The sequence below is a fragment of the Oryzias latipes genome, chromosome 1 (genome assembly GCF_002234675.1).
Source record: "Oryzias latipes chromosome 1, ASM223467v1".
NCBI classification, from domain to species: Eukaryota; Metazoa; Chordata; class Actinopteri; order Beloniformes; family Adrianichthyidae; genus Oryzias; species Oryzias latipes.
Window position 1 is genome coordinate 28,965,206 of NC_019859.2, and position 25,513 is coordinate 28,990,718.

Consider the following 25,513-nt stretch of genomic DNA (forward strand, 5'->3'; position numbering starts at 1 on the left):
TACTAATCCAGACATCGGACGGAAGGACAAACACTCCATCTCAGGCTGGAGTGTTGCTTCCTCCCAGGAGATAATGTCCATGTGACCTAAGTCCTTTGTGGCTATGGAGCATGAGAATCTAACATGGATCAGACCATCTGAGGCTGCTGTAAATGCCTGTAAATGACTGAAAAACACATGGAGGTGCTCTCCAGTGTTTTAGTGTGCTTGTCCTAAGTCAGGGTTGGGTCAGGGAGGGCCTTAAACTACAAAACTCCTCCCCATGGGCTCCATGCAGCCATCTTCTTCCTTCTTTTCTGAACATTTACGATGGAATTAGCAGTTTTGCCGTTTCTTCTGTTCAGAGACCCCGTTTGCCACGGAAACTACCAATGGTAATGGAAAGTAACAGGAATCTCTTTTACCCTGAGATAAATCCTAAATAATGGATGCAGATGTGTTTTTTAATAATAGACTGGAACCTTGGTTAGAATCTACTTCCACTAGTTAATCTGTGTTTCCCCTTAAGCTGAACTACCAACACTCCTGTTTCAGTTACATATTTATTACAAAAACAGAGAAAACATTTTGCATTCATTTTGTTGCAGAACTAAAAAAAATAATAAACAAAAACATGCAGATCTAAAACTTGTTAAGCAAAAACTTTTTTCCAAAAAGTTTTAACAATCAAGTATTTTTCCTATAACAGAAAAAACATGAATTGACAGTGGATGAGAAAGTGATCAGTGTCTCAGGTGATCCACACGGAGGCTGCTGCTGGTTTCTTCCAGACGCCTCAAATTCCTCTTTATTCTGGCTGTTGAGCAAACATCAGAGCTCCAATAATCTGTAGGAAGGATCCTGACTGATCCCAGCAAAGCTCCGGCGGGAGCCAGGCTCCTCAGCGGAGAAGGCTCTTCTGCAGGAGGAGCAGCTTCAACAGCCAGAGTCCTGAAGAAGAACAGCACACAGTGAGTCCATTCAGTTCAATTTTATTTATATAGCCCAACATTACAACATTAGTCGTCTCAATGGGCTTCATACCGGTAATTTTATAAGAACATGAAACCATAAAAATCAATAGGTAATGGCTAAAATGAACTCAACAGACTATGCTAGACTGCACTTATGCCGTCCTTCTCGGTAAGAAAAAACTACAAAAACCACATCTCTGGGAAAAAAGAACTGCCAATAGTTCAATGATAGTGTACATTTCCAGAAGAAAAGAAACTAGAAACAGTCATTTCAGGGGAGTCCCTTTACACGCACAACGATCTGATCCTTCTCTGATTCCTCACATTATTGTAAACGGGAAAATCGTTTACTGAAACGGTTTAACATTCAGAGATTTTCCCCTGAGTGCATCTTTATTGGATACATTTTTAGTTTTATAATAAAATGTTGCAGACAGAAGTCACATGAGACCCCGGTGATGTGCTGCATATCTAAGCTAATCGCTGTTTCTTCCTCGCAGACACAAACAGCAGCAACATGTTGTTTCTGCAGTCACACAGCAAAGCTAACAGCAGTGCTGCTACAATCTTTACGCTGTTTTACATAATAACTGTCAAAAAAAGTCACGCAGAGGATTTTCTTGTCCCTGCATTTCCAGTCAAAGTTCAAATCTCTTATTCTGATTTTTGTGAGCGTGTACTCTGGCTCTGAAAATGCAGGAGCAAAGCATCAGACTCACCTGACTCCTGAGTCTTCTGGGGATTCTCTTTTTGCTTTCATGCATGTTCTGAAGTTTAGAGATTAGGTACTTTTTATGCGCTCCCTCCTGAACAAAGAGTAGAAGAGGAAAACTGTCAAACAGTGAAAACCTCCTTTGTAGTTAGCTGTCCTGATGAGACAGAGAAACTTTCTAAATTCATTGATTAAAAAAAAGATTCTAGAATCAGAAGAATGCACTTAGGCAAGTGAATATCGCTTTTTATTGATTTTCTTCTTCTCTGCAGACATTTCTTCAGCCAAAAATCTGCAAAAAAGAAGATTTGTTGCTAAAAACGCCTTCGTTTCTCCCCCAGGGGAAGGGGTTTAAGTCAGAGAGCCGCAAAAAGTTTCAGAAGAAAGAAGCGATTACGATTGAGCGCATGAGGGGAAAGCAGAGTCTTTACTGTGATTGCTGCACGTGCACAAGCCAGGAAGAGAGCGCACTGTAGACCCAAATTTGGTTGAAAATTTACAAATCAAAGAACAAAGAGAGAAGTTCCTGCTGCAGACATCCGTGACATCCATCAGATGAAAGCATCCGAGTCACACTGCTTTTGGCTAAAGACGCCCTGGAACGATTTTAGGTTTGGATTGTTAGAAATGAACTAATATTGACTGTAAATCGTATCGTCAACAACAAATGATTATATGAATCAAAATATTAAAATGAATCGTTAAACCTCCAGAGTTAAATATTGATCACTTTTAGACTTGAAGGAATTCAAATAAACCACTATTCAGGCCAGTTCTGAGTACTGGGATGAAAGTTATTTTTGATGTTTGTCTTGAATCCTGCATGGAAATCAAACAAACTGATCAACAAAGACGGGCTTTTCTGCAGAGTGTCTCTGACCTCCTCTATGTGCTCCTGCAGCAATTCGATGACCTTCCTCTGGCCGTCCACCACCTGGCTGTAGAAGTAGATCACGATCCTGCAGGGAGAAACAAACACTGACCCACAGTCCTCAGTCTCAAACAGCTGCATGTGCACATGCACGCTCACAGGAAGATGCCTGCTCCAACGAACAGAAAAAACGGGTTTTCCACTAGGTAGGCGTGCACCCTGGCGAGCACGGAAAGGTCGGGATTATTCTTCTCCAGTTCCTGAACCCAGCGTTTCCCGGCCTGGAACATGGTCCTGAGCCCCCGAAACGGGCCACACGAGGAAGAGGGTTTGATGCTGGGGGGAGAGGAAGCAGGTGAGTGCTGAGCGTGCACGGAGAAGCAGAGGGTCTGTGCGATAAGGGGCCAATCGCATCCATCAGTGATGCGCTTAATAACCCTTTAACACAAGAACTATCGCCAGCAACACAAAATGAAACAAACTCTCCAAACTACAGTTACGCTCCGATTATTTACACAGGTAAGGTAATTCTACCAGATTCTGACGCACAAAGCTAAACCTCCGGTGTTAAAGGGTAAGAAGGAGGCTCCTGCTCCTGTGACGGGGGAGACCCCTCCATACAGGAGGATCCTGTGTGGACGACCACACAGGATTGTCATAAAAATCAAAGAACCACCAGTTTCTAAATTAATCTTTTGAAATAAACTTTAGGTTTTCGGTAAATTCAGGTCGGAGTACCTCCACATGGTGTAAGTTACACACACAGATGCACCCAGGAAGGAGGGGAAGCAGAGGAGGGTGATGAAGATGGTGGTCATCTGGCTGACTCTGTAGGGCCTCCGGGGGACCTGACAGTTCATCATCACACTGGTCTGCAGGCAGAGGAGAGCGGGCGTCAGAGGGTGGATGAAGCTACCACCTGACCGCCACAACAGCCACAGAGTTCGGGCTGAGCTACCACTTTGACGTAGAAGAGCAGCAGCAGCTTGAGGATCTGCACGGCCGGCAGCAGAGGGCTGAAGAGGACGCCGATCCTGCATGAACACATTCACGGTGGTCAGTGGAAGGCCGTGGAGAGGCTTCATGCTCATGTGAACATTCAGTACCAGGCCAGCGTCTGTGCGTAGATCAGGTCCAGAACATTCCGGGCGATATCGAACGCCGGATTCCTGCTCCTCCTCAGCACGTTCCGAGAAAACAACCTGCAGGCGGCAGAGAAACATGATGGAGCCCACTAGTGATGTTCCGATCCGGTCACGTGACCAGAAACCGGGGATGATGTTTTTATAAACCAATGTCTCAAAAACAACCACCACTTATAAATGGCTCCAGTGACATGTGTTAGTCATGAATACTCACATTCATGCTGAAGCAATAATTTTGAAAGAAAGTCATTGTTTTTCAATTCTAGGAATTTCTATTGGAGGTCTGAATCACGTCTGATCAAAAACAGTTCAGAAAATACTAAAACTGCAGGCACCAAACTTTCTGACATTACTAATTATCACCTATTTTGAATAGTAACTAGTTAACCATTTTGGTTGATTGTTCAAACTACTTTTAAAAAGTGCTCTGTTTAAGAGTTAATTGAAAAAAATATATATAAATCAGCGACAATCTGGATCTGTCTGTTAAATTTGGTCATTGTTTTTGCTGTGTTGCAATCAGATCGGAACTCGGTTTCAGCAGATTCTGAAATAAAGTGACTCAAAATCGGATCTGGACCAAAAAAATTGGTCCAGATCCGCAGACAACACACCTGAATTCAGGAAAAGTGTTCTTTACATTTGAATAAAAACTAAAGTATCCTCATATCTCACAGAAGCTTCTGCAGGTCTCAGAAGGGACATGGTTACCATGGTTACTATGTTGCAGCATCTCTTCCTTTTCCAAACTGTTTAAAGACTTCAGGAGATCAAAGTTGGGACTTTAAAGGAATTTTACAGATGAGGAGGATGAAGTTCACCCACAGAGGTTTCTGGATCATGCAGTGATGTCACTGATGATATGATCTCCATGAGGGACAAAAAGCATCATCTAAAACCAATTCCCAGAGGCTTAGACAAGTTTCTCTGGATCCTTCGATGATGTTCTCCTCAGTAGGTGACAAGAACCTCAGTTTGACATTGAGGACTTTTTTTTAGATAGTGATGTTTTCACAGATTAAAGAGTCTCTTCTTTCTGTGTAAAACATCCCTTCAAGCCTAATCCTGTTCCTTCACTTCATTATTTGTTAGCTGAGGTATTTTTTGGTTTCTTCTTTTCATTTTTTCCTCCTGCTCAACTGTTGAGAAACCTGCAGTGGATAAAAGTTCAATTGAAACATGTGATTGAAAGAAAGTTGATCTTTAAGAAGCTTTAATAATTAAGAAGAAGAAAACATTGAGTTAGGAAGAAAGAATAAATGTTTTGAACACATTTCAACGGGGTTCATCCCACACTCACCGTATAAACCTTCAGAAGAAAAACATAAAAAAAACCTCAGTTGAAGACAGGTTTTATGCTTGAATATTTGAATATTGCTAAAAAGTATGATTTTTTTTAAATATTTCATTTGTTTTTATGAACTTTTGTCGGTTCCATTTGTGCTTAAGTATCACAGTTTTAATAAAACTGCTTATTGATTGTATTGAATCTATTCATTAAGCGGTTATAAACTCCAGAGAACATCTTCAATTCTCTGCAGATGTTTTCTAGAGAACAGACACCCTGACCCACCTCCAGAGCAGCTCTCCAAACAGCGTGTTCAAAAGCGTGAAGATGAAGTCCATGATGAGGAAGCGGTACAGTTCCTGACCCACAAACGTCTCCCAGCACTGCGAAGAAGGCAACAAGAACCGTGTGTGATGTTAGTCCACTCACTGTGACGCTGAACAGCAGGAACCACTGATCCACACTGAAGAACAAACCAACAGAGGAGCGCATTCCCTTTCTGTGTGTGTCTGTGTGCTTATGTGTGTGTAAGGAGGAGGCCTTTTATATTGTTGGTTAGGGTTGGGACATTGAGTCAAGCATTGAAGGACGATCATGGAAGCTCAGCCCGATTCCATCACTGCTGTTCTTCAATTACATTAAGTTTGCCCCAAAAACCCCTCAGATGCTCTTTGCTCCGCCCACACTGAGGGCTGTAAGCAGCTCCATGATCCGAACTGCTCTTTCTGTGTTCCTGCAGCTCCTCTGCAAACCTAAAACTGGTTAGTCGTGGCCAGGGGGGGGGGGGGGGGGGTCTGGTGGGAGTGTGTGTTCTGTTTCTGTATGCAGTGTGTGTGGTGGTCTGAAATGAAAATTACCATGAGGTTAATGTCGCTGGGATTGGCTGCCACCCGACCCAGCCAGTGATAACAGAGGACAGCGAGCACACTCACTTTCAGCATCAAGTTTCTACAGACGACAAAAGGAAGTTACAGTCCTGCCCACTGCCTCTGCATGTCCGGCAGCCCTGCTGCGGCCATACCGTCCTAGAGCCACGTATGTGCGCACAGACGGAGAGTGGTACTCCTCCATCCAGGCGGCCAGGCTGAAGAGGCTCGGCAGCAGCAGGTTGAGGAGGGACACCAGAGCAGGCAGAGCCAGCAGGCTGGCTTCCTTCAGTAAGGGGTGTGTGTTGGTCTGACGGGACGTTCGCTGCAGATCCTGCAGAGAGAAAAAACAAGAATTCTTTCCAAAAACTCCAGAAAACCGTTTGTCTTATTCTTCTACAGTGAGATGGACGGAGTCTGTGCAGTTTGACATGACCAAGAGAAACCTGACCAAAAACCTGCATTGATGATGGGACTCCATCTTTTATTGTTTTATGGCATAGCCATACCTGTTGACCAGTTTGAAGCTACAGCGCTCCAGTCATTGCTTCTGGGCGTCAAACATTTTATGAAGTGTTGGTGATTATTTTCAGACGAAACTGACCAAGTCCATCAGTACGTCTATATTTGGACATATATGCATTAGGCCTTGCGTACAGAGGAGCAGCTGCAAACGTACAGAGCCTACAGTTTAAACCCTGTTTTGTGATCAATTATAACTCATTTTAATATAATTTAAATGTTCTCTTGAGATGTATGTTGGAAGTTGTATATATTTAAACGAGCAGCAAAAAGTCTTCTGGACCCACCTGTGAATTCCAGCTGAACTGGAAGAAGGCAACAACAACAAGTTCAAGCAACAAGAAATGTGTGTGATTGATTTCATCATCCTGAAAGAAGATGACCTGAAGGAATCTGCACAGAAATAGTGTTATAACTTAATTTGATCACAAATAAATGATCAGAATAGTAAATTCAGAACATGTTTTAAGTTTTTAGCCTGCATGTGTTTGTGAGCATGTCTGTGTGTGTGTGTTCATATGTATACTTGAGTGTGTGTCTGTGTGTTTCTGTACATACACATGCGTGTGTTTGTGTGTATGTGTGAGTGTGTATGTGTGCATATGTGTGTGCACGTGTTTAGGAGTGTTTTTGTACATATATGTGTGTGTCTTTGTGTTTCTGTGCATATGTGTGTGTGTGTGTTTAGGAGTGTGTTTCTGTCCATATATGTATGTGTGTGTGTGTGTTCATATGTGTACTTGAGTGTGTGTCTGTGTGTTTCTGTACATACACATGTGTGTGTATCTGTGAGTGTGTATGTGTGCATATGTGTGTGCACGTGTTTAGGAGTGTTTTTGTACATATATGTGTGTGTCTTTGTGTTTCTGTGCATATGTGTGTGCGTGTGTTTAGGAGTGTGTTTCTGTCCATATATGTATGTGTGTGTGTGTGTTCATATGTGTACTTGAGTGTGTGTCTGTGTGTTTCTGTACATACACGTGTGTGTGTGTATCTGTGAGTGTGTATGTGTGCATATGTGTGTGCACGTGTTTAGGAGTGTTTTTGTGCATATATGTGTGTGTCTGTGTGTTTCTGTACATACACATGTGTGTGTTTGTGTGTATCTGTGTGTGTCTATGTGTGCATATGTGTGTGCATGTGTTTAGGAGTGTTTTTGTGCATATATGTGTGTGTCTTTGTGTTTCTGTGCATATGTGTGTGTGTGTTTAGGAGTGTGTTTCTGTCCATATATGTGTGTGTGTGTGTTTAGGAGTGTGTTTCTGTGTACAGTGGTGGACAAAATTGTTGGTACCTCTCAGTTAAAGAAAGAAAGTCCACAATGCTCACTGAAATGACTTGAAACGTTCAAAAGTAACAATAAATTAAAATGTATTGAAAATTAAATAATCAAAATCAGCCATTACTTTTGAGTTGTTGATTAACAGAATTATTTAAAAAAACAAACTAATGAAATAGGGCTGGACAAAAATGATGGTATGTCCATAAAAGACTGAGAACTAAATGCCCAGGGGGTCAAGATGAACTCAGGTATGTCCTTCAATTGACATCACAGCTGTTTAAAAAAATTATAGACAAACATGGTAAAGGTAAAGGCTATAAAATCATCTCTAAGCAGCTTGAAGTTCCTGTGACCACAGTGGCACATATTATTAAGAAGTTTAAGACCCACAGGACAGTAGCCAACCTCCCTGGACGTGGCCGGAAAGGGAAAATTGATGACAAATTGAGGAGACGGATAGTTGGAACTGTATCCAAAGAGCCCAGAACAACCTCCAAAGACATTAAAGGTGAACTCCTAGATCAAGGTACATCAGTGTCAGAACGCACCATTCGTCGTTGTTTCAGCCAGAGTGGACTTCATGGGAGACGATCAAGGAGGACACCACTGTTGAAAGGAAATCATCAAAAAGCCAGACTGGAATTTGCAAAAATGCATGTTGACAAGCCACAAAGCTTCTGGGAAAATGTCCTTTGGACAGATGAGACCAAACTGGATCTTTTTGGTAAGGCACATCAGCTCTATGTTCATAGACTCAAAAATCAAGCATACAACGAAAAGAACACTGTCCCTACTGTGAAACATGGAGGAGGCTCAGTTCTGTTTTGGAGCTGCTTTGCTGCATCTGGCACAGGGTGTCTTGAAGTTGTGGAAGGTAAAATGAAATCTCAAGATTATTAAGGCATTCTGGATAGAAATGTGCTGCCTAGTGTCAGAAAGCTTAGTCTCAGTCGCAGGTCATGGGTCTTCCAACAGGACAACAGTCCAAAACACACAGCCAAAAACCCCCAAGAATGGCTAAGAGAAAAGCTTTGGACTATTCTGAAGTGGCCTTCTGTGAGTCCAGATCTGAATCCCATTGAACATCTGTGGAATGAGCTGAAACATGGCATTTGGAGAAGACATCCGTCAAACCTGAGACAACTGGAGCAGTTTGCTCATGGGGAGTGGGCCAAAACACCTGTGGACAGGTAGAGAAGGCTCATTGGCAAATACAGAAACTGTTTAGTTCCAGTGATTGCCTCAAAAGGTTGTGATAAAAAATATTAAGTTATGGGTACCATCATTTTTTCCAGCCCTATTTCATTAGTTTGTTTTTTTAAATAATTCTGTTAATCAACAACTCAAAAGTAATGGCTGATTGTGATTATTTAATTTTCAATACATTTTAATTTATTGTTACTTTTGAACGTTTCAAGTCATTTCAGTGAGCATTGTGGACTTTATTTCTTTAACTGAGAGGTAGCAACAATTTTGTCCACCACTATATGTGTGTGTGTTTAGGAGTGTGTTTCTGTGCATGTGTGTGTGTGTGTGTGTTCATATGTGTACTTGAGTGTGTGTCTGTGTGTTTCTGTACATACACATGTGTGTGTGTATCTGTGAGTGTGTATGTGTGCATATGTGTGTGCACGTGTTTAGGAGTGTTTTTGTGCATATATGTGTGTGTCTGTGTGTTTCTGTACATACACATGTGTGTGTTTGTGTGTATCTGTGTGTGTCTATGTGTGCATATGTGTGTGCATGTGTTTAGGAGTGTTTTTGTGCATATATGTGTGTGTCTTTGTGTTTCTGTGCATATGTGTGTGTGTGTTTAGGAGTGTGTTTCTGTCCATATATGTGTGTGTGTGTGTTTAGGAGTGTGTTTCTGTGTACAGTGGTGGACAAAATTGTTGCTACCTCTCAGTTAAAGAAAGAAAGTCCACAATGCTCACTGAAATGACTTGAAACGTTCAAAAGTAACAATAAATTAAAATGTATTGAAAATTAAATAATCAAAATCAGCCATTACTTTTGAGTTGTTGATTAACAGAATTATTTAAAAAAACAAACTAATGAAATAGGGCTGGACAAAAATGATGGTATGTCCATAAAAGACTGAGAACTAAATGCCCAGGGGGTCAAGATGAACTCAGGTATGTCCTTCAATTGACATCACAGCTGTTTAAAAAAATTATAGACAAACATGGTAAAGGTAAAGGCTATAAAATCATCTCTAAGCAGCTTGAAGTTCCTGTGACCACAGTGGCACATATTATTAAGAAGTTTAAGACCCACAGGACAGTAGCCAACCTCCCTGGACGTGGCCGGAAAGGGAAAATTGATGACAAATTGAGGAGACGGATAGTTGGAACTGTATCCAAAGAGCCCAGAACAACCTCCAAAGACATTAAAGGTGAACTCCTAGATCAAGGTACATCAGTGTCAGAACGCACCATTCGTCGTTGTTTCAGCCAGAGTGGACTTCATGGGAGACGATCAAGGAGGACACCACTGTTGAAAGGAAATCATCAAAAAGCCAGACTGGAATTTGCAAAAATGCATGTTGACAAGCCACAAAGCTTCTGGGAAAATGTCCTTTGGACAGATGAGACCAAACTGGATCTTTTTGGTAAGGCACATCAGCTCTATGTTCATAGACTCAAAAATCAAGCATACAACGAAAAGAACACTGTCCCTACTGTGAAACATGGAGGAGGCTCAGTTCTGTTTTGGAGCTGCTTTGCTGCATCTGGCACAGGGTGTCTTGAAGTTGTGGAAGGTAAAATGAAATCTCAAGATTATTAAGGCATTCTGGATAGAAATGTGCTGCCTAGTGTCAGAAAGCTTAGTCTCAGTCGCAGGTCATGGGTCTTCCAACAGGACAACAGTCCAAAACACACAGCCAAAAACCCCCAAGAATGGCTAAGGTAAATCTTTGGACTATTCTGAAGTGGCCTTCTGTGAGTCCAGATCTGAATCCCATTGAACATCTGTGGAATGAGCTGAAACATGGCATTTGGAGAAGACATCCGTCAAACCTGAGACAACTGGAGCAGTTTGCTCATGGGGAGTGGGCTAAAACACCTGTGGACAGGTAGAGAAGGCTCATTGGCAAATACAGAAACTGTTTAGTTCCAGTGATTGCCTCAAAAGGTTGTGATAAAAAATATTAAGTTATGGGTACCATCATTTTTTCCAGCCCTATTTCATTAGTTTGTTTTTTTAAATAATTCTGTTAATCAACAACTCAAAAGTAATGGCTGATTGTGATTATTTAATTTTCAATACATTTTAATTTATTGTTACTTTTGAACGTTTCAAGTCATTTCAGTGAGCATTGTGGACTTTATTTCTTTAACTGAGAGGTAGCAACAATTTTGTCCACCACTATATGTGTGTGTGTTTAGGAGTGTGTTTCTGTGCATACGTGTGTGTGTTTAGGAGTGTGTTTCTGTGCATACGTGTGTGTGTTTAGGAGTGTGTTTCTGTGCATATACAGTATGTGTGTGCGTCTTTCTGTTTCTGTGTGTATCGTCTCTTCTTCTGACAGTTTGACACTGAAACAAGATTTTTTTTTAGTGCAACCCTCAAATGCCGGAACAAACAAATGACTGAAAGATCAACTCTGGCAGGAGGCGTGGCTCTGAGGGACGCATGAAGGTAAAGCAGGACGGCAGCCTCACCTGGTGCATGTATTCAGAGAAGAAGTAAACGCTGATCACACAGCCAGCAGTGCCTCCAATGCAGATCGCCCACGCCAGCCCGTGGACCATCAGCCGCCACAGCGCCTGGCACCCACCGTTCTTCTCCTTCTTCTGAACCACCTCTGCTAGTATCTCCTGCAGGGAGTTCCAAACAGGAGAAGATTCATCAGCATTTGATGGACAGAAAAGGAGGAAGAAGGACGTGGAGATGGTTTCTCTGAGCATGCTTCTGCATACCCTCAGCTGTGTGCAGTTGTTTTGAGACATGAGCTCCACGGAGCTCTTCTTGATGACCCTAAAGTCCCAGGAGCTGAAGACCTTCATGGCCAAGATGCTGTAAGATTTGTCAATTCGGAAACTGCGGCCGAACGACTTGGACATGCTGCCAGCAGAAAAGAGCGTCAAAATTACGAGCAGAAGCAAAGGGAGGTGGAGCTTTCCTCTCAGCACCTGTACACAAGGATGATGCAGGTTATGAAGAACGACATCCCGATGGTGAAGAAATAGGCGAGCGGCATGTTGTAGGAGAGGCGCTCGGACACACAGTCATGGTCGGTGGAGGCGGACGCGTTGTGCTCTCTCGCACAGCTCTTCTGCAGCGTGGAGTTGCTGTAGTACCCGTAGTACATCACCGTATCGGTGAAGAGCCCCTGAGACACAGAAAGAGGAAAAGAAACCAGATTCAGTCTAAAAATATCCTTCGATTGAGCTGAACCTGTGTTGGAACGGGTCTCTGAGCGAGAAGCATAGAGAAACCAACCACTGACGTACAGCAGTCCTTCTTTCTGAACATTGAATGTCACCAAAATCTTTGGAAAGAACCAACGGGGAAACTGCAGGAGCACGAGGACCTCAGCAGATAATGCTACGAAAAGTACAATACAACCAACATGAGGTTTTCTGCAGATAATTCTTCTCTGATCCTCCAGGAGGATCGAGCAGCAACAAGCATGAAGCAAACTTCAACTGGGGGTGGGAGGGGGCAGGACAGACAGATGTGTCTGACAGAGATTAGGACTTTGCTTTTGGTTTATAGTCCTAAAAACAGGTTTTAATGACTTAAGCTGGAGAAATTAAAGCCAGAGCCAAAATCCAAAAGAAAAACCGTGGGGGGGGGTTCAGTAGAGGACAGCCGACCAACCCCTCCACCCGCAGTCTGACAGATTTGAAACATCTATGCAGAGACGGGAGGTCAACTATTACCAAATAAAGATGATAAAAAATGGGTTTGCTGCCACCCCAGCACTAATCTTACCGCTCCGCTGATTAGCTCCAGCCCAGAGAAGGTTCGCACCCCCACAGGCAGCTCTGTAGGGTGCATCGCCTGGGGGAGCACCAGGAAAGCGAACGTGACCAGGAATAGGAAGACGTTGAATAAGAGGAGGGTCTTCAGGAACTGGAAGTAGGAGAGGACTCCGGTCCCAAAGCGGCCTCCGATTCTCTTAAACAGAAACTGCCACGGCTGGAGGGAGTGCAGGAAGGACAGCCAGCTGTACCAGCTGTGCCTCGCCGCCTGGGGGGCAGAAACACACATCATCAGGACTCTTTCAGGAAAGTTGACCTCAGGGGAAGGGTATGTAGAAAATAATTAGATGTGTGAAAGAGTGCAGGTTTATGAGATGGGTGGACCTCACACAGCCCCTCTCTAAACATGAACAAGTTGTAGTTTGGTGCTCAGCTGGACATTTCAGGTTCTTCTGAGGAACAGCAGGATGTGGTGACATCCTGAAACCTCAGAGATATGATGGAGATCTAGTCTGCTGCTCGGTTTTTAACCATCACCTTCTTGTGTGGAAAACATTTTCTAGGGTGAAGATGGAAAGACTTCTTCCTCGTGACCTTAGCCCCTCATTGCTGCAGCAGCACCTAGAATGTTGCGTATACCAGGCATTTTGCCCATAGTGTTCACAATGGACAGGCAGGGAGGGGCTTCTTCCTCTTATTTCCCCCCCAACTGTTTACTAGCGCATGTCTGGCACCAACAATTGGAAGAGGCTTGGTGTGAAATGTCGAAGCGGTTCACATCTCATGAATCTTGCTCAAGGCTTTTTCTTTCAGCTCTATTCCAATATATAAAAGACTTTATGTTGCATCATTTCTCTTCCAGAATCAATTTTCCAACAGTTGCCACTTCTGTGAATCAAAAGGGACGCCATCCATACATCACTACCAAATCCAAGTCTCTGATTGGTCAAAGTTTGACCTGGTTTAACTGGCAGCGCACATTCAGAGGCCGTGTGTTTTGTACGTACAGCCCGAAAACAGTCGTAGAGATTTGCGTGGCGACAGGTGAGTGCGAGGGTTTCGAATACGGAAGCCCAGAAGTGACATTTACACGCGATTACACAGACCTAAGTGACAGCTTGAACGCACATTGCAGAGGGCGGGGTGATTGTAGCTTAAAGGAGACCTCACGTTTGGGCCGCACAACGTTCAAAGCTGTATTTCCCCATCAGAAAGTAAATACAGGAGGACTAAGCAGAGCTCAGAGCCACGCCTGGTGACAGGAACGCTTTTGTTGCTCAGTCTTGTGTGAAAGAGCCAGAAACAAACACTTGTGAGCTCTGCAGTGATGAACCCAAGGGTCACGGTAAAAAAAACCCCCACTCTGCTGCAGCTCCCTGCTGCGTACCGACAAACGCTGAGAGGAACAGAAAACTCTGACTTACTATGATGATGTAAAACTTGAGCTGACTGCAACAGGGAATCTTACTGCTGGAGGGGGGAGGCTTGTCCTTTTGTAATGTTAGCCTCCTGTGTGAGCGAGAAAGCAAGACTCAGCATGACACGTTTCTAAACGTTAGGCGACAGGCAGAAAGATGCTCTGACCTCAGCTCTTTTTTCTCAGCCACGCTCACAGGCATCCCTCGCAGCATCTTCAGTCTCTCTCCCACGGAGAGGTTCTGCAGGTTGTTCACCAAGCGCTCCTTCTTCTTCTTCACTGCAGACAATCCACAACCAGGAGATGAAGCAAAGCATAACCACCATCATTGTCCTTCTGTGTTTTTATAGGAGAAAGGATGAATCCAGGATCTCTGCTGTTTGGTCTCAGGTACATTCACACCCACCTTCACCTTCACCCTCTAAAAAGGTTTGATGTGACACAAGCAGGTTAGGCTGTCTCATCAACTACATTTTATTTATAATTCTGAACTTTAGGCCAACAGATTTCAAAGAAAGTTGTTATTTTTAATTAAAGGCTATAAAGCTGAGAAAGAAAAAGGAGGATTTAATTTCAAAGAGGTGAAGGAGGGAGAAAAATAACTTCATCTTGGTCTGTTGTTGTTCACTCTCACATGCCTGAGTGCAGTGTTTATGAACAGACCCCCTCCTCCCAGAACACCAACACGCACACAGACATTTCATTGACACAAACCAACAGGTCAGGGCCTCACTCTCAGACTCTGGTCCGTCCGTTGTGTCCACCTCCATGCCGTAGCCTCGTATGGTTGGCCGGGAGGAGCGGGAGAAGTCTCGGAGGGACGAGCGGCTCTGACCGCGCCTCCGGAGCTGCAGGGTCTTGTTGTAGTACTGAGAGAGGATGGCCCCCCTGCTGCGGCCTGGCCGGGGGTCACAGATGAAATCAGGTGCATTTGTCAGAGGAGAAAAGACAAACGCTTCTTGTTATGATTTGATCTGAGAACTGGATTTGAAGGAACTGCAGAGAATTTCTCCCAGTGTGAAAAGCATGTGAATGCTGATGAGGAGTTTGATTTGAAGCTGAAATATTACATTAAACCTTTAAAGTACTTCTTTATTGCTAAAAACTATCTGAGGAATTCGAACAGAAAAAAAATTCATATAACAATTGTAAAAATGCCACAATGTGCTAAACCCTAAATTGTACTTATAAAAACTATTGTTTTTACTATAAAACAAAATATTGTTTGATAAAAAAAAGAAAAGGACTATTGGCACATTATTAGGGCGGGGTTAGGGTTAAAATACATGCAGGCAATGCAGCGATGTGCACTTTGGCTGCACGTATCATGTGTGACCAACATGAATGTTTGTGCTTAGTTGCATGTAAATTTGCATGAATAACATCTGCCTAAAAAAAAAAGAAAAAGTCATATCCTATATCGGAATTTGCCAACAAAAAGCTCAAAAGTCTAAGTGATCTTTATATGATCACATTTCAACAGAAATTAAACAGCTTCATGTTTCATAATTGACAGAAGTGATCAAAAAATCTCCTGGAACTGAGAGCGTGAAGTTTACACAAACTGAAGAACTTAGACACAACAGAAGATGTGAGTCTTAAACCCGTTCTTCTCCAGTGTGTGGAGCAGCAGTGTGAGGGCGCCGAGGGTCCACGCAGATGACCACCAGCCCCCCTCACTGCTGCGTAGCACTTCCAGCATAAGGGACAAGTAGTCTGGTTCAATGGCAGGCTGGACGTTTTCATTTCGATGTCTGAGTTTAACCGTGGGGAGCTTGCTGCGTCTTATTGGGGGACAGCAGATACAAGTCAGGGTCACCTGACTGTGTATTTGAACCCACAACTTCCTAGTTCCAGGACGGACACACTTCCACTGAGCAAGACAATAAATAGAATTTAGGAATAATCAGAGGTCAGTTTGTTGCATTTTTTCACCTGTGCAATATAGGTAAGATCAGAGATAAATTCTCTAAAAGTGATGCTGAAAAGCTCATCCATGTATTTATTACGTCTAGACTGGATTACCGTTACTCTTTGTGAGCAGCGTGTCCTAAGAGTTCCTTAAGAAGTCTCTAGCTTGTTCAGAATGCAGCAGCTAGATTGTTAGCAGGAACTAGCAGAAGAGATCACATCACTCCTGTGTTAGCTTCACTTCACTGGCTCCCAGTTGATTCTAGAATCAAGTTCAAAATCCTCCTGTTAACCTATAAGGCCTTACATGGTATGACCCCATCCTATATTAAAGACATCTTACTGCCTTACCACCCAAACAGAACACTTTGCTCACAAAATGCAGGACTGCTTGTGGTTCCTAGAATTAGTAAAAGTACGGTTGGAGGTAGAGCGTTTAGCCACCAAGCCCCTGTTTTATGGAATAAACTCCCAGCTCATGTAACAGAGGCCGACTCAGTTTCTTTATTCAAAGTTTGACTGAAAACATTCCTCTTTGGACAGGCTTATTATCAGACTAGTTAGCATTCATAGAATATTACCTTACTGTTAATGTGTTGAAATTAAACTTAATAACAATTAGTTGCTAGTAGGCTGCTAGAAGTTTGAAGCTGGGGAAACTATGGTGCACTGGGGTTCTATCCTCTATTCTCGTCTACTTCTACTCTCCTTCTCCTTTAGTTAGTCTGTTTAGTTAAAGTTTTAGTATTATCCTATTGAATTCTATGCATTTATGATCCTTTTGATTGTATGTTTACCTTACAATTACCGGTATGAAGCCCATTGAGACGACTGTTGTTGTGAATTTGGACTATACAAATAAAATTGAATTGAATTGAATTGGATTGACTTGAATTGTTCTTATTCTAAAAACGAACCTGACCCTCCAAAACAAGGCCTGAACACACAGATGCTGGGCTGGTCAGAACCAGCTGATGCTCACCGATGGTGCGGCTGGGCATGGAGGACAGGATCTTCAGCGTGGCAGAGGACCAGGGTAAACCGTCCTGTGGGTCTGTTTCTCCTCCATCATCATCCTCCCCTTCCATGTCATTTAGCCCCCGCCCCGGATACTCAAATGCAGACCCCAACTCGCCCACATAATCTGTGAAGAAACCCAAACATCCAGACATGAAGGAAACTCACCGCACTCTAACAAAAAGGTCTTTTGGAGGCATACCTCTGTCCTCATCATTCAGAGCTCTCTGCAGCTGCTGCAGCTCAAATCCATCAGGACTTTCTCCAATCTGTTCTGCAATCAGCTGGCTGAAGCTGACATGAACTCCTTCTTCGTCTGCTGGGCTCCTGACGAAAGAACACGAGAAAAATTAGAAGAAGGCAGCTCATTTCATAATTTGTTTATTTAAAAAGCACCTTAAAACCACCACTCAAGGAGGCCCAAAATGCTGTACACAGGGAGAACAAAACATTGTAAACTCATAAAACAAAAGAATTAAAAGCATAAAACCAAATTAAAATATTGTAGAGATATAAATAATAAAAAGCAGAACACCAATTTAAAACAGAGATTCAAACCAGCATAATGACAGGGCTAGGCTGAAATGGAGGAACAATTCTCTTTTAAAACTCTCTAAGAATGTGACTTCTCTAATTGCCGGTGGCAACTGATTCCATAGTTTAGGAGCCAACACAGCAAACGCTAGTTTGATTCTGGGAACCATTAACACAAACTGACGTAAGGACTTTAGGGAGGAATATTTTAAAAGCAGACTGGAGAGGTAAGAAGGTGCCGTCCGTACCTGTCAAGGACTTAAAAGTAAGCACCAGAATTTGAATAAAAAACAAGTATTGCACTGGCAGCCAGTTCAAAGAGACCAAAATTGGTGTTATGTGGTTAAACTTCTTTGCCCCACAAATAAATCTGGCTCAGCTGCAGGTTGGCTAATGAAGCCTTGGGTAACCCAGCATACAAAGACCTTCAATCATTTATTCTGGAGAACACGAAGGCATGGATGACATGGTTCGTTTTTGATATAAAGGACTTAGTCCTAGCCAGAAATTGCATCTGAAAAAAGCAGGACCTGGTCACAGCGTTTATTTGGAGGTGGAGCTTCAAGACTGCATCAAGTTTCACACCCAGGTTGGTGACCACAGACTGTTCAAAAGGGGCAAGAGAGGAGATCAAGACCATGATCTCAGCTAAGAAGGGATCTCTGAGCAGTCCTCTGGACAGAGCTGGAATGCTGATGAACGCCCCCCACCCCATCTGTAATTTGCTCTAGTTTGGTTTCACACACAGTGCCAGTAGCGGTTTTAGGCACGGGCAATTGCCCGGGGCGCACATTTCAATGGGGGCCAGCATCCCAGTGCTTGGAAGAAAAGAAAAATTGCGCCACTCTCGGTTTTGTGTTATGTATTTCACAGACTTTAACTGTGAATTGGCGTCCTTGCAGCTGGGCGCGCTCCTGTATTTAAGAACGAAAAGGGGAGGGGTAGTGGGCGCAGGCTGCGAGTTGAACATGGAGCGCAGCCGCGATTACGCAATACCTGGATCATGGCGTGCTGTTGGATCATTCAGCTCACGTTTATAATGTATTATTTACTAACCATTGTAGATATTTTTATTACTCGTCTTTTCTATTGTTTAGTTGGTGTCAGTATTTGACATAGACAGCAGGTAATGCAGGAAAACAGCTGCACTTTATGACATCATAAATAAACAATAGATCATTTTTTATGAATGAATTGAGGTTTTTTGGAGGATTTTTACTGTTGGTTTTGCACAAAATTAGGAAAATGTTTGGAAATGCCAAATATGTTTGGAGCAATCGTAGTTATGAGTTCTATGATTTTGTTTTTAATGTTTTATAAGAACTAAAAATGATATTCACAATAACAGGCTTTTAAAAAGCCAATCCCTCTGACATGTTTCACAAAGACGCACACAGGACATCACACACCAAGCAAAAAAAGGAACTTATTGCTAAAAATGATGCCAGGAGTCCAGCTCTAAAAAAGATGGACAAGAGCAAAGAAAACAGAATAATTTCTTATTCCTTATGATTAAAATTCCCAGGCTTTGTTTGATTTGTTTTGCAGCATGTTCATTTTTGTATAATTTTGACAGAATATATTTTTATGGAGAGCAAACTTTTATACTTTATTTAAGGTTTAACTTGATTTATTCTTGATTAATGTTCCTTTTTTTATTCATATTTATGTTCAAAAAGTTACGTTTTAAAAACCTAAAGTGTGTTTTTAATTAGGTCGCCTGTGCGACTGAGTTTGACCCCCCAGTAATACAAGTTTATAAAAGATGAACAACATCACCAGAGGATTGACAGAGCCCACTTCCTGGAAAGAAGTTGTTTTCATTTTCCATCATTTAGCTGTTTCTTTGGTCAGACTAATGTGAGTCTTCTTCAGAAGGTTATGATGAAGACCACAGGTCAAAGGTGAAAACATGGCAAGGTAAATTCTGCCTTTAACTTCCATCAGTCAGTCAGAGGGACTCCACTTCCCTTTGACCTCCACACAGACAGTGCAGGAAGCAGACATTCAAACATGTTGTCAGAACTAGAGGCCCGCTGTGGGTCACATGACACAAAAATGAAAGCGGACAAACGCTGGGGGATATACACCGTTGGAACTTCAGGATCAATGTATTCCTGAAGGTCCATAGCAGGAAGCCAAACAGAGAAGAAGGAAAACACTCACTCCAGGCCGGCCCCCATGAGAGGCTGGTTCAGGTCAAAGTTTCCAGCCATTGCTCCTCGATCCGCCCGGCTGTCGGCTTCGCTGTGGATCAAGCACAGAGGGATCACACCCTCACCTGTTCAGACCTGCTCTCCGTCATGGTGAGTCCTTCCTAAGGGCGGGGCAGAGAAGCAACACCTGTGTTAGTGGAGAAGGGGGGGGGGGGGGACTGGCTTGTTTCCCGTTTTTAAACAAACGCTGAGTGACTGAGAACTTCAGCTGTAACTCTTATTAACACAAAAACCTTTTTAGGAGAAGAAGGGGTGAATATGTAACTGGTTAAGAACGACATCACAGTTTACAACTCCAAACTTTGACCCAACATCCCATAATTTCACACCGCCAAGAATTTAGTGGTCAATGGATCTGTGGTTTGTCTTTTTGATGGATTCTGGGCATTTTAAAGCACATTTGTCTCCAACATCAGTCAGCGATGCAACAGAACCTACAGCAGAAGAAGTGAATGAACCTCTAGGTGTTCCTCTGGCTCTCCTGAGGAATAGGAGAAGCTATTCACCAATGAAGGGAAAGGTCTAAAAGCCACGCTAGGCCATTTCCAGTCACACATATCACAGTGTCAAACTTTTAGAGTGGAGTGTTCTCAGCTTTGGCTTTTGAGACATCCACAGAAGGGATCTGAAGGATGGAAAAGACCTTCAACTGCGAAGCATAGAGGTCCCTGTTCGCTCAGCTTTGTCACTTTACAGATTCCAAAATTTGAAACCACTGCATTCATCCAGACGTTCAGGTTTGCAGGGTTTGGTGCAGAGTTTCAAAACTTGATGGAAGCAATGAGCAGCGGGTTAGCAGAACCAGACCATGTTTAGACCAGGACTAGCTCTGAATCCGACCAGGAACAGACCAGAGCCAGCTCTAGATCAGACCAGAAAAGACCTGAACCAGACCAGGATCATACCAAAAAAGACCTGAACTAGACCAGAATCAGCCAGGATCAGACCAGCAATAGCCCAGATCCATCTTTGGATCAAACCAGGACCATATCAGAAATAGATCACTACCAGACAAGGAATAAACTCGATTAGACCAAAAACATGACCTCGATTGGACCAAGATAAAACCAGGACAGGACCTGGTTTAGACGAATAACAGAGTAAGATCAGACCAGGACCAGACCAGAATTAGACCACAACCAGCTTTAGATCAGATCAAAACCAGACCAAGATAGAAACAGGATCAGCTCTGGATCAAAACAAAACCAGACAAGGATTGGACCAGGATCAGAACAACTTTGGATCATTGATGGCTGACGCTGCTTCAACTTGAGTATTCTCAGTAACATGTAAGGTTCTGGTTTCTACAGCATATGTGAAAGCTCTTTGTTCAGAAAATGGAGTGCCAGTAAAGACTTGCAATTGTGTCATAACATCTTGCGTTTCTGGTGCGTAACATTTTAGAACATCAAATGGAAGAAGAGTTACAGAAAGGAAGGCTGCGCTCACTCTGGTTGCTGCTTGAGAACGCTCTGCTGTGTGAGACTGAACTGAGCAAAACGAGGCAGAGTTGCTGATTGTACATTTCTGAGTGAGACACTCCAAAGCTGTGCATGCGTGTCTGCTCGTGTAGAACAGGAGACACAGCTGCTCCAAAAGAAACTTGGACGTGTTGGAACGTCTTCTGAAGCTCCGAATAAAGAAACATGAGTGACGTGGCTGCAGACGCTTCGATCAGGACAACCCCTGTCCAGCTCCACCGCCAGATACAGTTTCCTCAGTCTGAAGATCTTCAAATGTGAGCACAAGACCAGCCAGAAGCATTACATCAAGTTGTTTTGAGGGATTCTGTTGCCCCCCCCCCCCCCCCCCCACACACACACACACACTCAACAAAACAACAATGTGCATTCCTTCACAGTTACACATGCAGGAATGAGCATAAACTGAAGGTTTCTTTTGCCTAGAGCACGTCTGTCTGGTTTCCAAAAACATATACAAATAACCAAATGTCTTTAGCAGGAATCAAACCTTAAGTTTGTCTTTCCAGTTCATTCTATCAAGAACAAGCTGATACAACCTGACCCCCCTCCCCCCCAAAGAAAGAATAAAAAAAAAAGAAGCATACATGCTCCTCCTCATTAAGCAGGTCTGGAATCATCTTCACCCTGAGACACTGAACCTACAGCTCAAACACTGACGGTGGTTTAATGCGAGCAGCAGCTACTGCAGGGTTTCTGGGACAATGCCTCCTTCAATGAAGTCGTCAGAGTGCTGAATCTGAAGACTCGAGCGGCTCTCTGAGGGAGGAAGCTGTGGGAGTCAAAGTGGATCAGAGCATGAATAAAGACAAAGACGACGTTAGCCTCCGGTTCATGAGTCTGAAGTGCAAAAGGAGCCCAGGCAAAGTGCTTTCAGCTAATTTGTAGCATTAACAGAAACCCGCTATCAGGGGCTCCTCCATTCTTTCAGGGAGGGGGACCTTTTTTTTCTCTACTTTTAAAGTATTCAACAGCTGTGGGGACCTCGGCCCACACAGAGCAGTGTTAGCCCTACTTTGTCAGAACTGTCAGGGTCCAGCGTGGACACTACAGCGTGGAAGAACATGGAGAAGTGGACACTGAGAACTGAACAGAAGATGGCAGAAGCTTTCCAACTGCAAAAAGGCTGCAACCCCCCCCCCCCCCCCCCCCCCCCCCCCAATGTTCTCCTCATTTCCTCCTCGAACCCACGCCACCTTCAGCTGATCAGGAGTCACGGTCGCATGAGCTTCTTCATTGTCAAAAGGACAAAACACGCTAACGCTCTATTCATGCAGACACGCACGCTGACACACTGAAACTTGACATAAACCTTTGCTGCTGCCTCACAGAAGGAGGGTCCTGGTTCAAATCCTTCCTGCATGAAGTCTGCCTGTTCGCCTGGTTCATGTGTGGGATTTCACTAGCTTACTCCCACAGTTTAAATACATGTTTTGTAGGTTTACTGGTGACTCTACTTGTCCATTAAGCCACAAGCACGGCGGCCTGCGGATCAAGAATGCGCTAAACAGACATTCTTGTGTTCACACTGGACTGTCGCTACCCGATACTAATGTATGCACTCACAGTTAGAAGAGGCTTGTTGCAAAATGTCATCATATTGCAAATCTCATGATTTCACAGCTCTATTAAAATAAAAACTTGGTGTCATAATTCCAGTCGGGCACAGACTTTCTCCTCCATGATCAAATGGTTGGCAGTTCTGCGTTTTGAATAAGACACTACCCACACGTCACTAACAAATCAGAGTCCCTGGTTGGTCAAAGTTCAACTGGTTTAACTTTCAGCGCATGTCCAATGGCTGTCGGAAAAAGGGCTCTACAGCCTTTATACATAGACTTTTCATTGGAAGCGGGTGCTTGACCGCACATAAGATCAGGCATGTGGTCGTCTGTCTCTGTGTGGTCCTATGATGGACAGAATAACTGTCCACGGTGAACCCACTGACAGTAAATGAGAACTGGACAGAGCAACCCCCCCTCACATTTCAAATGGCAAGTACAGTACCCGCTGATCCCAAAAAGCCGAAATCCCATGTTGAGAAACAAACAGCTATTACTCAGTCATTATGTTCATCAGAATGACCATTATTGCTCCGATACCTTTTTTTTTAACATGTTCTTGCTAATTCTATTTTTTTTCCAGGAGATTTTTGCTGTAGCATAAGTTATTCAAGTAACACACTGCCCAACCAAATGCCCCAATTAAAGTAGGTGGCCTTGCGCCGAGCCTTCGAAGCATTTGACTGACAGATTCTGCCGAGCCCGCATTCAGTGGAGAGGGTGTGGCCTTCCAACATGCTCACTCCTGATTGGAGAGAGTGGTTGCTATAGAAATGTGCACTCAGAATGACATGAACCAATCACAGCATACTGAGGATATCTGCTTCCAACACGGCGCCAGACATTGAGCGGAAAACGGGCAACTGAATTGACATTATTTTTTTGGTACCAGAAGTAAGGCATTTTCTGCGGAGGACATCGTACGTGATTTGTCCAGTTCTATTATACAGTCAATGGGTGACCCCACCTTCATCTGAAAGAAGCTGGGATAGGCTCCAGCAACCCCATGACCTGAATTGGGATTAAGCAGGTTTAGAGGGTGGATGAATGAATTTGCAGATGTCCCACCTGGAGGGGAAGACCTCAAATAACCCAATTTTGCTTTAATTTGGAGAGAAGACACCAGATGGGTGGCGTTCTTCTGGGGAGCCTCCTCTAGAAGTTGTTTTGGGGATCAGGATGATGATGAGGGATTTCACATGTTTGTGTTTTACCGTGTTCAAAAACTCTGTCTGTTCTGGAAGCAGTCGTGACACCATCTGGCTTTAATATAAAGTCTTTTTCAGGAGGCTTTCAGAGAAATGAGAAACACGAGCAGGGCGGGAACATGTTTCATTATTATGGGATGGTGGTTCTTTTGTTTTGCCCCCTGCATTATAAGCCCTGGTCGATCGCTGCCCGTGAGGGTTCAACATTCTGGAGGAACATATGTGGATAAAGTATTACTTCAAAACAAGGCAGTTTCCGTTTTCATGGTAATAATCGCTGAGTGTAACATTACGGACATTTCGTCCAAACATCTGAGAAATAATAACATTTCAGTTACACAACACTGCAGTACTTTTTTCACCAGTCACTTTTTCACATTGACTCGGGTAACGCTACTTTGACTTTCACTTGAGTGTAAAGTAACGCGACTCTGACCTGTGAATTCGGGTTCGTGGACTCCCCGGTTAGCTGATGACCACTTCACTGACGGATGGGAAAAAGTGACTCACTTTTTGATTTCGGGGGGTGTGGAGGAACGCGGAGCGAGTGTGAGGGGGAACATGCACCCCTCTGCAGAAGATGGCCATCCCCGGGGGTAGTAAACTGACTGAGGAGGGTCGAGGGGGTTCACAGGCACCCCCTGACAAGTTTTTTTCGAATGTTTTTGCTCTCATGTGACGACCAAAAACAACCTGTTACCGATAATGCCATCCCAACAACCACCACCCCGGAAAATACAAACCCGCCAGTTTCACACAACGAAATGTGAAATAGCAATAAAACCGGTCAAAAGTAATCCATTACTTACTGTTCTGATACCGGACTGTCCGGCTGAATCCGAGTGCCCCGTTTCTGACAGTCAAAATACTGCACTCACAGCAAAACCACGAGGATGAAACCATTTACAGGTTCACTTTTAAATATGATTATTAAAATAATTTAGACAACTTCCTTATGCCAAATATCTTTTTCCTTCAATTTAGAAATTCACGTTTAAACGTGTCAAAAATCTAACTGATTTAAACTTTGAAGGATTACGACTCAACGTAAAGGTGCCCCCTATAAAGTTGTAGTACTTGGTACAGTCCCCGTCGAGTGTCTTTGGTGTTTCAATCAAACGGGAACTGGACTGACGTAACCACTGCGGTTACCTCGTTTGACGAGACAAGATCTCCCGCGAACCAATTATCCTGCGAGTTACTTGGAAACTGTAACGCATTACAGGTTACGTTTATTGAAAAACAATCCTTAATTTTACTGTCTTGAAATTTTAATGGACGACTCTACTTTGAGGTGGTCTCATCAAGCAGAACAAGTTTTCTTCAGGACGTTTTCTCTTCAGAAGACAGTTTAATGAGGATGGTTAGTCTGGGTACCAGTTTCCCTGAGCAAAAAGTAGTACACTTGATTAAGTAGCCTATACATGAGTATAAGCATAGCAAGTATACTACAGACCATGAACTTCTAGTGAAGGAAGTGTTAACTGAATACTTCTAAAGACTAAATTGGAACATTTTATGTTTACAATATATAGATCACATATAAAAAATAAAATTCAAGTATACTGCTTAACTTTTAGTATAGACTAAGCATACT

The 25,513-nt window shown here is 43.3% G+C and overlaps 1 protein-coding gene across 2 annotated transcripts; it reads right to left on the reverse strand.

Annotated features, from left to right (window-relative positions):
- Nucleotides 1-793: 793 nt before the first annotated feature.
- Nucleotides 794-24,839, reverse strand: tmc6 (transmembrane channel like 6). Of its 2 annotated transcripts, none has more exons than XM_011479232.3 (21): nucleotides 24,726-24,839; nucleotides 19,616-19,766; nucleotides 17,118-17,242; nucleotides 16,881-17,042; nucleotides 14,721-14,885; nucleotides 14,155-14,266; nucleotides 13,995-14,079; nucleotides 12,581-12,838; nucleotides 11,776-11,975; nucleotides 11,563-11,707; nucleotides 11,305-11,460; nucleotides 5,991-6,169; nucleotides 5,827-5,917; nucleotides 5,255-5,352; nucleotides 3,643-3,738; nucleotides 3,495-3,570; nucleotides 3,275-3,408; nucleotides 2,696-2,872; nucleotides 2,546-2,624; nucleotides 1,673-1,759; nucleotides 794-930 (listed from the first exon to the last, which is right to left on the reverse strand). In XM_011479232.3, the coding sequence occupies exons 2-21, from the start codon at nucleotides 19,663-19,665 to the stop codon at nucleotides 916-918; spliced, it is 2,490 nt and encodes an 829-aa protein (XP_011477534.1). In that variant the 5' UTR covers nucleotides 19,666-19,766; nucleotides 24,726-24,839; the 3' UTR covers nucleotides 794-915. The 2 variants fall into 2 exon arrangements, with proteins under 2 accessions (XP_011477534.1, XP_023815633.1); XM_023959865.1 differs by lacking the exon at nucleotides 24,726-24,839 and adding an exon at nucleotides 24,353-24,371.
- Between the last annotated feature and the right edge of the window lie 674 nt (nucleotides 24,840-25,513).

Bases quoted from the DNA above. Each gene is read 5' to 3' on its own strand.
- tmc6 (XM_011479232.3), bottom strand. From the start codon at position 19,665: ATGGCTGGAAACTTTGACCTGAACCAGCCTCTCATGGGGGCCGGCCTG. The intron at 11,708-11,775 runs GTGCTGAGAGGA...TTCTGCTGGCAG, and splicing joins TGCATCATCCTTGTGTACAG to CATGTCCAAGTCGTTCGGCC. The intron at 6,170-11,304 runs GTGAGGCTGCCG...TTCTCTCTGCAG, and splicing joins TCTCTGAATACATGCACCAG to GATCTGCAGCGAACGTCCCG.